The sequence below is a fragment of the Microcaecilia unicolor genome, chromosome 4 (genome assembly GCF_901765095.1).
Source record: "Microcaecilia unicolor chromosome 4, aMicUni1.1, whole genome shotgun sequence".
Classification (NCBI taxonomy): domain Eukaryota; kingdom Metazoa; phylum Chordata; class Amphibia; order Gymnophiona; family Siphonopidae; genus Microcaecilia; species Microcaecilia unicolor.
The window spans coordinates 346,999,764-347,015,528 of NC_044034.1; the positions used below are offsets into that span (position 1 = coordinate 346,999,764).

At 42.8% G+C, this 15,765-nt stretch overlaps 1 protein-coding gene across 2 annotated transcripts in view; it reads right to left on the reverse strand.

Annotated features, from left to right (window-relative positions):
• The window catches only part of HLCS (holocarboxylase synthetase), a 180,180-nt gene that overhangs the window by 10,396 nt on the left and 154,019 nt on the right, over positions 1-15,765 (reverse strand). For both annotated transcript variants that reach the window (XM_030202215.1, XM_030202214.1), the window contains exon 10: positions 408-621. In XM_030202215.1, coding sequence (XP_030058075.1) covers positions 408-621 — 214 coding nt within the window. The remainder of the gene's footprint in view (positions 1-407; positions 622-15,765) is intronic.

A 15,765-nucleotide genomic window follows, 5' to 3' on the forward strand; every position in this document is an offset into this window, starting at 1 on the left:
GAGAATTTTATGGCACATTTGTTAATTTTCTGTATGCAGCCCACAAGGGATAGCACCGACATTCTTGCGGCCCTCTGTGTATAAAGGTTGTCCAACCCCGTCTTAATACTTAAAATCTTTTAAAGTTCAACCTATTTGCTGCTTTGAAATTAGGCAGCAGCTTGTTGATCCTCAACAGACCTAAATGAAAAGTAGCACACTGATGCATGTAAAGAAAGCCAACAGCACAAACTGGAATGTTATATCTTCTCGGACTCCGCTTTTTCTTCAGACTACAAATATAGGACACACCAACAATTAGGCCATAAAGGAGATATACTGCAAATTAAAAAACAGGCAAGTTTATATTGTGAGAGATTCAATTAAAACTCTTTCAATTAACTGGACAGAAAGGAGGCTCCACTTACCTATGAACCCAGTATTTATAATATAGGGGAAGGACTCCATTGGGCCCTTTGTCCTCGAATGTGTCTATCAGATTCTCCAGTACTGTCACTGCCCTAGCGATCAGACAGTCTGAACTGAGGAGTTTTAGCTTTGTCTGGTGTTTCCTGTTGTATTGCACGATGAGATCATTGATGCAGATTGTAGGATTGCTATTATTCACGTTAAATCCACAGCCTAAAGGAAGCAAAATATTAAGTTTCACTTTTTTTTTTTACTTTATATTTTGCTGAAGTTTTAACCAAGGGCAACCAACATTCCAAGCCATTACAACATCTGCTCAATTACAGGATAATCAGTACCTCACTAATACAACAGCAATCCTCTGCATAAATATAATTATAAAGAACATAAACAGAGACATCACGGAAAACTAATTCCCCCCCCCTCCAAACAAGCAAACTATGCGCCTACCCTCTTCTGCCTCCCACCCCCCCCCCCCCCTGAAAAAAAGCATAAAGGATATGTATTCAAATATTTAGGGCATTCTGTATTAAACGTAAAATATTAGATATCTGACCAATCCGTGAATTATGCACCATCCATCTCAAACTATAATACTGCCATCCGCCTCACTGTCACTCAGATCCCTAGCAAACACCTGGTTCTGATAACCAATTTCATATTTTCCTCCCAACCCCAATCATCTAGGTAAATTTATCAGATTTCATCAAATCCCCCATTTCTTTCTCCAGTGGGGCCCTCCATTGTAATCTACTGTCTAGTCTTTATCACTGTATCTACTGATCTTGTATCATTTATCTGGGTTGTAAAAAGATTATTACTAAGAAAATTCAGATACTGATGAATACCATTGCCCAAATGATTTTTAAAAAGTTACAAAATTTGAGGGGGTTTGTTGTTGCATCTGCACTGGCTGCCGGTACAATTACACATTGTTTTTAAGCTATGGTCATTAAATTTTTTTTTATTTTGCATGTCCCTAATTATATATTTTTATTTATCGGCCAAAAACTCAAGATGAGAATCTAGGGAATTTTTAACATTGCATTATCCCAAACCTAGGAAGATTGATTATAAGAAGTTTTTCTCAGCAACATTTGCATACCAGGCTGCTAATTATTGGAATAAACATGATTAGGTATCAATCTAATTACAGTAAGTTTCGTAAATTATTGAAGACCCATTTCTTTAAAAAGTACGTAGCTCATTGCTGAAGTTTATGTGGTTTTCCTCTCTTTTTTTTTTTTTTAAGTAAAAGTTTGTAATTTCCCTGGGTATGCCCAGTTCTCTTATTCTGTAAACCACATTGAACTCATGAGGCATGTGTGGGGTACAAATGTCAATTTGTATTGTAATGTAATTTATATTTATCCATCCATATGGATATAAAAAGTCTTAAAATAGCAATATGCTACTAATAAATTATTTCCTCTTTTAATCATCTAGTTCCAAATCCTTTTATTCATTATGAGTTATTTCTATTATAATATATTTTATGTCTTACCAATATACATATTCATATACATTTTATGTTTTTTACATTTATATATATTTTTGCAATTTATTTACATATTATTTTATAGTTGATATGTTTTTAATATTTATTATATGTTCATAGTCTTTTGATTTAACACCTAACGACCGGAATATAATCTTTATTTTTTACATACATTTTGAGTATAACATAATATTTGTCATTTTTATTGCATTCATAACGAGAAAATACAGTCATTTTATTTTTGAATTTAGTTTTACATATATTTATGTATATTCTACATGTATATTGTTTTAAATTTGATTTGTTTTTAACTTTTATTGTAAATACACATTTTATAGACTCCTGATGCAGGCCTAACGGCCGAAACACAACATTGTGTCGCGTCTTCGTACTTCAATAAACACCTTTCACCAACATACATCTTCCAGTCTTTGGTATCCTTGGTCACCCTCCCATTTTTTCTGTTGTACAATCATCTAGTTCCAGTATAACCATCTATTAACGCTACCCTGATCCAGTAAACAAAATGCCTTCTATAACTGTGCAAGTGTAGCTACGTATGTCACGTGTGTGTAAGTGCCAAGGTAACTGGCACACATAATGTGTAACTGTATGGGGGAGGGCGTACACCTGGGCAGAGTGTGGATGGCACGTGGGCATGTCTCCCATTCACACACCTAACTCACGGCACTTAGGCGCACCCAGTTACGTCTACCATTGACTTGGCTTAAGTAAGCATGCCTAACTTTGTGTGCATAAATGAAGGTTTACACTAGAGAGCTGCACGGTTTCCGTCCCCGTGGGAATCCCGCGGAACCCGCGGGGACGGAGGCAGTTCCTGCGGGGTTCCCGCGGGGATGGAACCAGTTCTGCGGGGTTCCCGCGGGAATGGAGACAGTTCCTGTGGGGTTCCCGCGGGGATAGAACCAGTTCTGTGGGCTTCCTGTGGAAGTGTAAGCTGCACCTGCACCAGCCTCTCATCTACCGAATACCAATTTGAGTGCTGTCTCCTCCTCCTCCTCTTCTTCCTTGCTTTAACAGCATAAATGTGGAAAGTCTTCCATTAAGGAGGTGGTAGAGTCACAAATGATGACAGAATTCAAAAAGGCGTGTGATGAACACAGAGGATCTCTAATTAGAAAATGGAAGTTATATAAAAGCTAACCTTAAATGGCTGCATGTGTGTGGATATGTCAAGTGACACTTAGATGGTGACTCTGGCTGTGATGAACTAGAGCTGATACCTGGCAGACTTGTATGGTCTGTGTCTCATACATGGCAATCTGGTGTAGGATGGGCTGGAAAGGGCTTAGACAGCAACTTCAGTGGCTGGAACATGAGGACAGTGTTGACAGACTTTTACGGTCTGTGTCCCACAAATGAGAACATGAATAGGCTGGAGTGGGCTTCGATGGCAACTCCAGCAGTTGGAACATAAGGATGGGGCCAGATAGACTTCTGTGGTCTTTGTTCCAGAAACACAAAAGAAAAACCATAATCAAGTATATAATATCACACTCGTTGATTTAATGATGAATTGATCATGAGTGTGACTATTGGGCAGAGTGGATGGACCGTTCAGGTCTATTTGCTGTCACTTACTATGTTACTATTAATCCTCTTTGCTCCCAGGCTGGTGCATAGACCTCAGCTCTGACACAGGCACGAGAATCAGATGTCACCTGACCTACTGGCGCGTGCATCTGGCGACCTCTCAGCACACACTGCCAGTGAATCAGAGACAAATCTTTCATGTGCGCACCAGAGTTCCAAGTTCCAACTTCCGTTCCTTCCTTGCCTACAGTGCTGTGGCTCAAATCCAAAAAGAGACTGAGGGAGCTGACTGAAACTTTCTTTTATGTACTATTAAATTCTTACGGGGACGGGTTGGGATGGTTTAAATTTTTGCGGGGATGGGTAAGATTCCAGTGGGGATGGGTGGGGACGGGTAAGATTCCAGCAGGGACGGGCGGGGATGGGTAAGATTTCTGTCCCCGTGCAACTCTCTAGTTTACACCTGTATTCTAGAATTGCATCTGTGCATATAGCTACCATTATGAAACTGGCACTCCGCCTGTGCCATTTGAAACACCTAACATGTAGCGACAAGTTATAGAATTGCGCCCTAAGAAAGCAGGTGCCTGATTAAAGCCATCACACATTCTAAAGTGGCAGAGCACAATGGATAATGTCAAATAATGTTCAATTGATTTATTAAGGCCCCGATGCTCAGACGCAAATGCGGGACTTAGAGGCCATTACGCCAGACTAGGACCTGAATTAGTGAACACAGAATGCTCAGAGGCTCTAGCATGGGAAACAACAAGCGTGCCAAACATTAGCGCAAATACCATTCTAATGTAGTCAAACAGATGCTAATGAGTTCATTTCCTATTCCCTCCCAATGCTCAAGAGAACAGCGCACAAAACAAAGCCACCCTTATCGCTGAAAAATTACACCAGCTCAAAGCAGATGTTCAGGTGTTTGAAGAGAGAATTACTCATAATTCTCTCTTTAAAATCTGCCGGTTTTTCTTTCATTTTGAAGCAGAAGGAAGCCCATGCAAGCCCCTAAGTGCCAGTAGACTGAAACAAATATGCACGAGTCCAAGTAAACCCAAAAGTGAAAGCACACATTGAGGGGCATTTTCGAAAGAGACATCCAAGTTGCAATTTGGACGTCCTTGCAAAACGTCCAAATCCAGGGGCGGAGAAACCCATATTTTTGCCGTCCCTAGACATGGACGTTTCTGATTTTCAGCAACTTTCGAAACCAAAGACGTCCATGTCAAAAACAAACAAATGCAAGCCATTTGGTCATGGGAGGAGACAGCGTTTTTAGTACACTGGTCCCCCTGACATGCCAGGACACCAACCGGGCACCCTAAGGTGCACTGCAGTGGACTACATAAATTGCTCCCAGGAACATAGCTCCCTTACTTTGTGTGCCGAGTCCCCCAAAACCCACTACCCCCAACTGTACACCACTACCATAGCCCTTAAGGGTAAAGGGGAGCACCTAGATGTGGGTACAGTTGGTTTCTGGTGGGGGATGGGGCTGGGTCCGCCTGTCTGAAGTGCACTGCACCCACTAAAACTGCTCCAGGGACCTGCTTACTGCTGCCATGGACCCGAGTATGACATCTGAGGCTGGCACAAAATATTTTTAAAGATTTTTTTTTGAGGGTAGGAGGGGGTTGGTAACCACTGGGGGAGTAAGGGGATGTCATCCCCGATTCCCTCCGGTGGTCATCTGGTCATTTTGGGCACCTTTTGTGCCTTAGTCGTAAGAAAAACAGGTCCGGGTGAAAACGTCCAAGTGCTCGTCCTTGTTTTTTTAGATTATGGGTCAGCGACATCCAAGTGTTAGGCATGCTCAAGTCCCGCCTTCCCTATGCCTCCGACATGCTCCCTTGAACTTTGGCCATCCTTGCGACGGAGTGCAGTTGAAGTCCTAAATCGAGCTTCAATTATACCCATTTGGACGTCTCTGGGAGAAGGACGTCCATCTTCCGATTTATGTCGAAAGATGGACGTCCTTCTCTTTCGAAAATGAGCCCAACAGTCACCTGTTTCCTGCATTTAAATATAAGCCTTCCAAGTAAAAAAAATAAAATAAAATTCAGAAGCTAAGGTGCAGAAAATAGATGCCAATGTGTGCTTCATGTTCGGGTTTGCCTAGCGCATGCGCACAGGAGCTGGACTTACCGTGAAACTCTTATGCGCATGTGCCAAGCAGGTCCCCCCTCTTTGCTTTCGCTTTAACAGTGCGCATATAATTTGCATACCATTTCCTTTGAGCACTGGCGAGCTAATTTTCTTCACTGTTCCAGCAGTATAGTTTCTGCGCTGTTGGCTTACCCTGGGAGTTCTGAGAATTGGGGCATCTGGTTATTTCAGTCTACGCTGCCAAAGATGCATCCCAGTTGCCAGCAGTGAAAACTCAGGTGTTTAAAAGGACATCATGTCTTATCAAACTCACGCTCTACTGTCTTGATCTTTGGTTTTCAACCATCTTGGATACATGACATTTGAACACCCAATGCTTAATCTGTTTATAAAGGCTGGATTGTTCTAATCTTCATGGTTGAAATAAACACAGGTTTTCCTATATAGAACCACCCTCCTCCTTTCATTGTCCACCTGCAATGAATGGTGAGTGCTTAAGAGACATTACTGTATGTGTGATATATTTGTGAAATAACTTTTTACCCTTTTCATATCAGAAGTGAACTGTATCATATCCTCTGGGAGCATATAAGGCAAAGAATGGAACGAGTAAATGGAAGCTATATAAATAGAAAATAGGAGTAGAAAAATTAAGGCAAGCAGCCACAAATATGAATCAAAGAAAATTATTTGACCAGATGAGAAGCAGCCTTGCTGTGAAATGTCCTAATAATGAGGGGCTTTAATTACTCAGAAACTGACTACAATAAGAACTGAGCAGAACAAGGGAGATGGTCTTCCTTGATATCCTTGAGAATTATCATAGTAACATAGTAGATGATGGCAGAAAAAGACCTGCATGGTCCATCCAGTCTGCCCAACAAGATAAACTCATATGTGCTACTTTTTGTGTATACCCTACTTTGATTTGTACCATCATGTCTCTCAGCAGGTGACAGCTCCCACCAGATAAAGGGCTGTTTAGGATAAGACCTTTACAAGCCAGGGGGCTAATGCAGAAAGGTATTGCGGGCAAGTATACAGTTAATAAACGGTCCTCATTCTTGTTACTGGCTGCATAATGCAGAAAGGTTTCAGCGCTGTAGTTAACTTGTGTGGTAGATATAAGTATTATTAGGAAAGGTATGGAAAACAGGTGTGAGGATGTTATAATGCCGTTGTATCGCTCCATGGTGCGACCGCACCTTGAGTATTGTGTTCAATTCTGGTCGCCGCATCTCAAGAAAGATATAGTAGAATTGGAAAAGGTGCAGGGAAGGGCGACTAAAATGATAGCGGGGATGGGACGACTTCCCTATGAAGAAAGACTAAGGAGGCTAGGGCTATTCAGCTTGGAGAAGAGACGGCTGAGGGGAGACATGATAGAGATATATAAAATAATGAGTGGAGTGGAACAGGTGGATGTGAAGCGTCTGTTCACGCTTTCCAAAAATACTAGGACTAGGGGGCATGCGATTAAACTACAGTGTAGTAAATTTAAAACAAATCGGAGAAAATTTTTCTTCACCCAACGTGTAATTAAACTCTGGAATTCATTGCCGGAAAATGTGGTGAAGGCGGTTAGCTTAGCAGAGTTTAAAAAGGGGTTGACGGTTTCCTAAAGGACAAGTCCATAAACCGCTACTAAACGGACTTGGAAAAATCCAAAATCCCAGGAATAACATGTATAGAATGTTTGTACGTTGGGAAGCTTGCCAGGTGCCCTTGGCCTGGATTGGCCGCTGTCGTGGACAAGATGCTGGGCTCGATGGACCCTTGGTCTTTTCCCAGTATGGCATTACTTATGTACTTATACTGGGACAGACTGAAGGTCCATCAAGTCTAGCATCCTATTTCCAAAAGTGGCCAATCTAGGTCACAAGTACCTGACAAGTACCATACATTTTATGCTGCTTATTCTAGAAATATAACAAAATATTTAAACACACATGAATACAAGTGTATTGCTTCTTCAGCTTATTGAGAGTGGAGTAGTCTCATATATAACACACGATAAAGATTATTTGATTTTTCACCCAATGACTGGGTGTATTATCTGTGTGTATTGTCTAATCATTGACTTAACCTCCACCACCCTTTGCTAATCTTATATATGAAAATGTATTTCTGTTTATCAATGTGCTATCATCTAATTTTATGCAGCACTTAGCTTGAACAAGTTGGTGCTCTTAAAACCCCGACAGGTCCCCGTTTCGTGGCTACTTTTTCAAGGGGGAGTCACCAGTTCTAAAACCAAAAACAAGATGCAGCACAAAGTTACTTACAAAATTGTTCTAAAAGGCATATTAGTTGTATAATTACTTGTATTCTAAATAAAAATGCTGGTGGCTTACCAAGTAACTGTCTCAAGTGCAACTGCAGCATTACTCTGTCTCTCTCAAAATGGCCACGGCATCTTTTTGTTAATGCTCAGCCGTGCCAGCTGATTATGAAGCTAACTTCAAAATAAAAGTCCTTAACAAAGACTTCTAACAAAATAAAAGGCTTGTGCCCTGTCTGAGACTAGTGTGGAAAACTACCACTGTTGATATTCATCTTGTATGTCTCAAGCAAACACTCCTTAGTTGACCATTTGTTTGTGGCAAAAGTTTTAACATATCAAAAGATTTTTCTATATATTAAGAAATAGAGAAAATTGAAAAACATTGAAAAAAATTATGTTAAACTTAGTGCCTGTTGATAACTCTAGAACTGATATGGGTATGTTCCAAAACCCAGTGTGCGTGTTTATTACGAACCATCCAACCAGAGGCAAGAACTGGATTGCTCACTTCTTATATCAAAAGGGGAATATTGTGTTAGAAAAAACAACTCCATTGTGTGTAAGTATTCAAACCCCTTGGTTCTATAGTATCCAATGTAAAGATCCAAAAGGTTTCACGCTGTAAAATTTTTCTGTTTAAATCACCTCCTCTAGTGGAGGGAATCACTTGTTCAATCACCATACATTTAAGATCTTCGATGGTATGATTTTGCGATGTCCAATGTTGTACCATAGGTGCTCCAAAATTTTGTGCAGTAATTCGTGAACGGTGTTCAATCAGTCTCTCATGTAATGACCTCATTGATTTCCCAATGTAGTATTTGTCACATGGACATTTGATGTAGTAAATGATACCCGTGGATCGGCATGTAGTTCTGCACTTTAATTTATAGCTCATGCCGTTACAGACGAAATCTGTCCCTTCAATGGTTGTGGGGCATGTTTTACAACGAGGTTTCATGCATTTAAAGTGGCCAAAGTTGCCTGCGTTGTCAATGGGAACCATAGGTAAAACCGCTGGACTTAAAATTTCTTTCAGATTTTTGGAACGTGAAAATGCCGTCCTGATGTTGTAATTTGTGAACACTGGGTGTGCTTTAATAATGTCCCAATGGCGGCGAATAATAGCAGCAGTAGCCTCTCCACCCGGAGTGTATCTTGTCACAAAAGTCATAATTTGTCCATCATGTTGTGTCCGTGGTGGAGATTGGAGCAGTAATTCTCTATTGTTGTACTTGGCTCTGGTGTAGGCTCTCTTGATGGTTTTATGTGGATAATTTCTCTGCAACAATTTAGAGCCAAAAGATTCAGAATGTGCCTTGTAATCGGCATCTGTAGTACAGATCCGCTTGAAGCGGAGAAACTGAGAAAATGGAAGACTTCGTTTTAATGCTTTGGGATGGCAACTACTGTGTTCTAAAAAAGTGTTCCGGTCAGTGCTCTTAACAAATACATTGGTAATAAATTGCTTCTCTACAAGGAGAATCTCAACATCAAGGAAATGTATCTTGGATTCTGACCACGTTAAAGTAAATTGGATTCTGGCATGACATTGATTCAGCCAACTATGGAATGACTGTAATTGTTCGATACTACCATACCACACAATGAATATATCGTCGATGTAACGTTTCCATATACCTAGCATGTCATTGTAAGGAGATCTAGCCAACCATTTATCTTCAAACTGGGCCATAAAAAGATTGGCTAGAGTGGGAGCGAATGTCGCTCCCATGGCCACCCCAGATTTTTGTTTGTATAACTCATCTTGAAAGCAGAAAAAATTACTGCATAATGCTATTTCTGCCAGTTTACACAAAAAATCAGTGGGGACTTGATGTGGACTGGGACGATTGTTTAAGGTTTCACCAATGACTTCTAACAATTCGTTTTGAGGAATCATAGTATATAGAGATTTTATGTCAAAGGTTGTCATAATAATATGTGAATCTGGTAACTGTATATCCTGCAATATATTGAGAAAGTGTGTAGTGTCCTTAATGTATGTAGGGGTTTTTTTTTCTAGAAATAAGCAGTGGAGTTTCCCCAAGTCCATTTTAATAATGTTCTATGGACTTTTCCTTTAGGAAGCCATCTAAACCTTTTTTTAAACACTGCTAAGCTAACCACTTTTACTACATTCTCTGGCAACAAATTTCCGAGTTTAATTACAAGTTGAGTGAAGAAATATTTTCTCAGATTCGTTTTAAATTTACTTTGTAGCTTCATTGTGTGCCCCCTGGTCCTAGTATTTTTGGAAACAGTAAACAAGCGATTCACGTCTACCTGTTCCACTCCACTCATTATTTTATAGAGCTCTATCATATTTCCGTAGCCTAGTGGTTAGTGCAGTGGACTTTGATCCTGGGGAAGTGAGTTTGATTCCCACTGCAGCTCCTTGTGACTCTGGGCAAGTCACTTAACCCTCCATTGCCCCTGGTACAAAATAAGTACCTGAATATATGTAAACCGCTTTGAATGTAGTTGTAAAAACCTCAGAAAGGCGGCATATCAAGTCCCATTTCCCTTCCCTTTCCCCTCAGCCGTCTTTTCTCCAAGCTCAAAAGCACTAGCCACTTTAGCCTTTCCTCATAGGGAAGTTGTCCATCCCCTTTATCATTTTTGTTGCCCTTCTCTGTACCTTTTCTAATTCCACTGTATCTTGAGATGTGGTGACCAGAATTGAACACAATATTCAAGGTGTGGTTGCACCACTGAGCGATACAAAGGCATTATAACGTCCTCATTTTTGTTTTCCATTCCTTTCCTAGTGATACCCAATATTCACTTTGTTTTCTTAGCCACTGCCACACACTGAGCAGAGGGTTTCAACGAATCATCAACGATGATTCCTGGATCCCTTTCCAGGTTGGTGACGCCTAACGTGGAACCTTGCATTACGTAGCTATAATTCAGGTTCCTCCTTTCCACATGCATCACTTTGCACTTGCTCATTTAGATGCCCAGACTCCCAGTCTTGTAAGGTCCACTTGTAATTTTTCACAATCCTCTTGCAATTTAACAACTTAGAATAACTTTGTGTCATCAGCAAATTTAATTACCTCACTAGTTACTCCCAACTATAGATCATTTAGAAATATAAAGCCGCAGTCCCAGCACAGACCTCTGCGGAACCCAACTACCTACCCTTCTCCATTGAGAATACTGACCATTTAACCCTACTCTCTGGGGGTCACGTGATGCTCTGAAAAGAGGCAGACGTGGTTCCGTGAGCTCCGAGGCCCTGACCCCTGAATTTTGTATTTAAAACAAATAAATCACAAGGCAAGAGCCCCTACAACACAAACATAGCGGTGAATTTTTATGGATAAATTTCTGAGCACACCGGCGAAAGCGATGACCAGTAGAAGCGCAAGGAAAGAAAAAGACAAACCTAAGGCGACAGGTGGCGCAGAGGAAGGCCCGATGCTGAGCGGGAACGCAGCGTTTACGGCGGAGCAGTTACAACTGAAAGATGCGATGGAAGAGGTGATGGCACAGAGATTAGATCAACTGTGTGTGCGAACCGTGAATTTATAATCGCTCCTCACGGACACTGTGCAAAGAACGGGGGAGCTAGAAAAGCGAGTCTCGGACATCGAAGATGCATCGGGCCCCACCGCACGCCAAGTCAAAGAACTCACAGTGAACGTGGAGCAGCTAAAGGTAAAATTGGATGACCTGAAGAACAGGTCGCGTTGGGGAAATTTGCGGCTGGTGGGCCTTCCTGAAACGGTTCCTGACCAAGCGCTAGCGTCCCTGCTGGAAGTGGCTGGCTGAGGAATTTGCATTGTCTGACCACGCGGGCACAAAGTAGAAATACTGTAAGGCTATAGACAAAAACATCAGGAACTTAAGTACAATGGCCACCAAGTTCGAATTTATCAGGATTACTCGGCTGCACTGCAGGAGCAGAGGAAAAAATTTACTCCGTGGTGTCAGCGACTTCATGCAATGCAAGTGCCATTTATACTGGTATATCCTGCGGTACTAAAAATCAAGAGTGAAGGTAAATGGAAGTTTTGTGATACAGTCTCTGCAACGCAGCACCACGTGGAAGACTTGGAAGAAAGAAGAAACAGGCCAGACAAAGGAGAGAACGAGAAATAACTTAACCTAATGCAATGTACTGTATGCTTTTTGCTATGTTTGAATGTTAGTGTGAAATACAGAAGGGGAATCTACACAGTGGTCAAGGGAGGGATGCCTAGGATTTGTTATTGAAGGGCTGCCTTGATTTCACCAGTGTTGGGGCCTGGAGGCACGGAAAACCCCGACTACCCATTCAGAGAGTGATGGACTGGGTCACAGAGATGAAAGGGATAAAAAAGGGAGGTGAGGAGGGAGGAGTAGGGACACAGGGAAAGGGGGGAGTCCAGGGGGAGATAGGAAAAAGGAGAGGTGGGTGGGTTCGGGAGGGGGCAACTGGAGGGGGGGGGGGTAAAGAAGTTCTGCGAGTAATCGAGGTAACGAAAAGTGGGGCACATTAGGAAAAGAGCACTTGATACAGGGTGGGCAAAGGCACAGGAGGCTGCACTGGGACACTGGCCTTTGGATATTGAAGGGAAGATTCCCTGGGGGGGGGGGGGAGGCTGGGCACTCCCAGGGACAGAGAGAGAGTAATACGACTGCAACACAAGACAAAGATCCTGAAGAGATCACAGGGAGGTGAGGTCCGCGTGATTTCATGGAACGTCTGTGGGATCACGACCCCAATAAAAAGAGCAAAGATACTGGAGGCCTTGAAGCGCCACGGGGCCCAAATAGCCTGTGTTCAGGCGACGAGACTCTCCCAAGAGGAACATGAAAAGCTAAAAAGGCATTGGGTGTGGGAGATGCACTGTTCCCCAGCGGCAGGCCGGAAAGGAGGGGTAGTAATTCTAATACATAAAGCCCTGGCCTGTCAAGTAACGCCCTTATTTAAAGACAGTGAAGGGAGATATTTTGGGATAAAGATAAATCTGCAGGGTAGAGACAGACTCCTGGTGGCTGTCTATGTGCCAACTGGGACTAATAGAAGGTTTTATTCACAGTTATTAAATACCAGCAATACCCCTATTTGCCAATAATGATAGCAGGGGACATGAATCAAGTCTTTGACTGGGGGCTAGATCGCACGGGTCCAAGGAGAAGGGGGGAGTCCGATGGGCCTACACTGCTAGAGTCTTTTTGGCAAGCTGCAGGGTTAGTTGACCCATGGCGGCTGCTGAATTTAGATGAGAAAGATTATACCCACACATCTAGGGTTCACCGCACCCAATCTAGACTGGATTACATATTACTTTCAAAGGAGCTGTTCTCTCAGGTCCAGGCAGCACAGATAGGACCTGAGGAGCTGTCGGATCATGCCATGATTTGGATAGACCTGGAAGCGCAGCCATATTATCAAGTAGCAAGACACTGGCGTTTCCCTGCCTATCTCTATTCCTCACCAGAATTTCAGAAGTATTTACTTACAAAATGGGAGGAATATAGCACTTTTAATGCCCAGCATGCGGAAGACCCAGTTCTTTTTTGGGCAGCTGCCAAAGCCGTGCTAAGAGGGGACATAATAGCCTATGTGAGTCAGAGAAACCGCCAGATCGCAAAGGGGATTATAACTCGAGAACGCCAGTTTAGACTGGCGAAGAAACAGTACATTAAAGCCCCTATAGCAGAGAATTATGACTCGCTGATGGCAGCGCGGGTTGCGTTAAATGAGATCTTGCATGAGAGAATAACCCGTTCCCTTATCTACAGGAAATTCAAATTTTACAGGTATGGGGATAAAGTGGGAGGACAGCTAGCTCGAATGGTGAAAGGGGCGCGCAGATCACACTATGTACTGGTCCTGAGGAACAGTGCAGGACAGAAAGTGTCTAGAGCGGAGGAGGTGGCGGACACCTTCTGGAGACACTTTTCTGTGTTATACCAAAGAGAACCTGGAGATCGAGAAGGTATAAGGGAATACTTAGCGCAGTCAGGAATGCCGCAGCTTCCAGCTGAAGCAATTGAGGGGCTTAATGTGCCTTTAACGGCCAAAGAAGTTCAAAGAGCCATCAAGGCCCTAAAAGCTATACTCGGCGCCGGGGCCTGATGGCTTTTCGGGCGCATTTTACAAAATGCTGGGCCCTCAGCTGCTGGGACCGCTATGGGAATACTATACAGAAGTGATAGAAAATGACGCACTCCCCCCCCCCCCAAAGCAAACACGGCGTTATTAAGTCTTATACCAAAAAGAGGGAGGGATTTATTGGACCCTGGCTCCTATCGGCTGATCTCATTAATAAATGTCGATGTCAAAATTCTGTCACGAGTTCTAGCAGACCGACTAGCTCCTTTGCTGTCCCAGATAATCCAGGAGAGTCAGGTAGGCTTTGTAAGAGGCTACCAGTCAGTTCTTAATGTACGCAAGCTACTAGCAGCGGTAATACATAGTGCGGTAGAAGGCAAATCTGGATTAATAGTTAGTCTAGATGCAGAATGCACCTTCGACAGAGTATTTTGGCCCTTTATGTTCGAAGTGCTACAGTGGGTGGGGATCACGGGCTGGCACCTGCAGGCTACTCGGGCACTTTACTCATCTCCGACAGCTATGCTGGTGGTAAATGAGATTAGAACGGGAGAGCTGGCGATAAGATGCGGGACACGGCAAGGATGTACCCTGTCCCCTCTGCTGTTCGTGCTCTCTCTGGAGCCTCTGTTGTGTGAGATACGGGCGGCGGAGCGGATACGGAGCATCGGAATCCAGGGGGTAGTTACCAAAATACTTGCTTATGCAGATGATCTCTTACTGCTATTAGACCCGGCCCATTCGACACTGCAATGCCTGTTGGATGTGTTGACAGGCTATGGGGCGATGGCGGGATTCAAGCTAAATCTTATAAAGTCACAGGGTCTGCCCCTGGGAGGGGAGGTGTGGAGTGGCTGGGGAGACCAGTTCCCTTTAGACTGGGCAACAGATAAGATAAAGTACCTGGGGGTCTTGGTCCCGACCGACCTATCTAAATTATATAAAATGAATGTGTTCCCACTGCTGGCGGAGACCCGTCGATTGCTACAACTCTGGGGCGTCTATCCCATCTCACTTGCCGGCTGCATAGCACTCTTTAATATGATGTAGTAACGGTAGAGGGACACATTGAACTCTTTTCTGAACTTCAGTGAGAATTTTCTATTCCATCTTCAGACTGTTTTTACTACCTTCAGTTACGTCATTCTGTCAACAGCCTTAACTGGGAGGACCTGACTGAAGACGTACAAGAGGAACTTTCTACAGCATTCATTTTAGGGGCGCAGCAGCTGTTACCTCTTTCTTTCCACCACTGTCATATTAAAGATACTGCACCCAAACTTAACTATACATTGTTGGCGCTCAATGGAGCTCTTATCTAAATATTACACTCTACAACTCAATTTAAAACTCTATTTAAAATTCCCCTGAAAAGCCATCCGGGCCCAGAGATGAATTAAGTTTGAGACCTTTGATGGCAGCCTGTATTTCTTGGGCTGAAATATGCGCATTTAGTGACTGGAACTCCTGAGATTTAAACGAGGAAGCCCAGCCTTGTCAAGATAGGCAGACAATGAAGCAGTATTTGGCAAGGTATCTGCCTTATAAAGTTGAGAAAAGTACTGAATAAAGATATCCACTATTTCCTCATTCTTATTACACAACTTCCCTTGGGAAATCCGTTGGGAAGTAACAGTCCTAGGCCCTCTCTAGGCTTTAACAATCTTGGCAAGCAATTGCCCCGGCTTATTCCCAAAGTGGTATAAACAAAATTTACAAAATACCAAAGAATGGGACGCTTGCTTGTGTAAAAGGGAATTCAAGGAAACCTGTACCGATTATAAGGTGTCTCATGTGGCCTGGCAAGGTCAGTGTATGTATGCTCTTTTAGCCTTCTTTAGCTGAGATTATAAG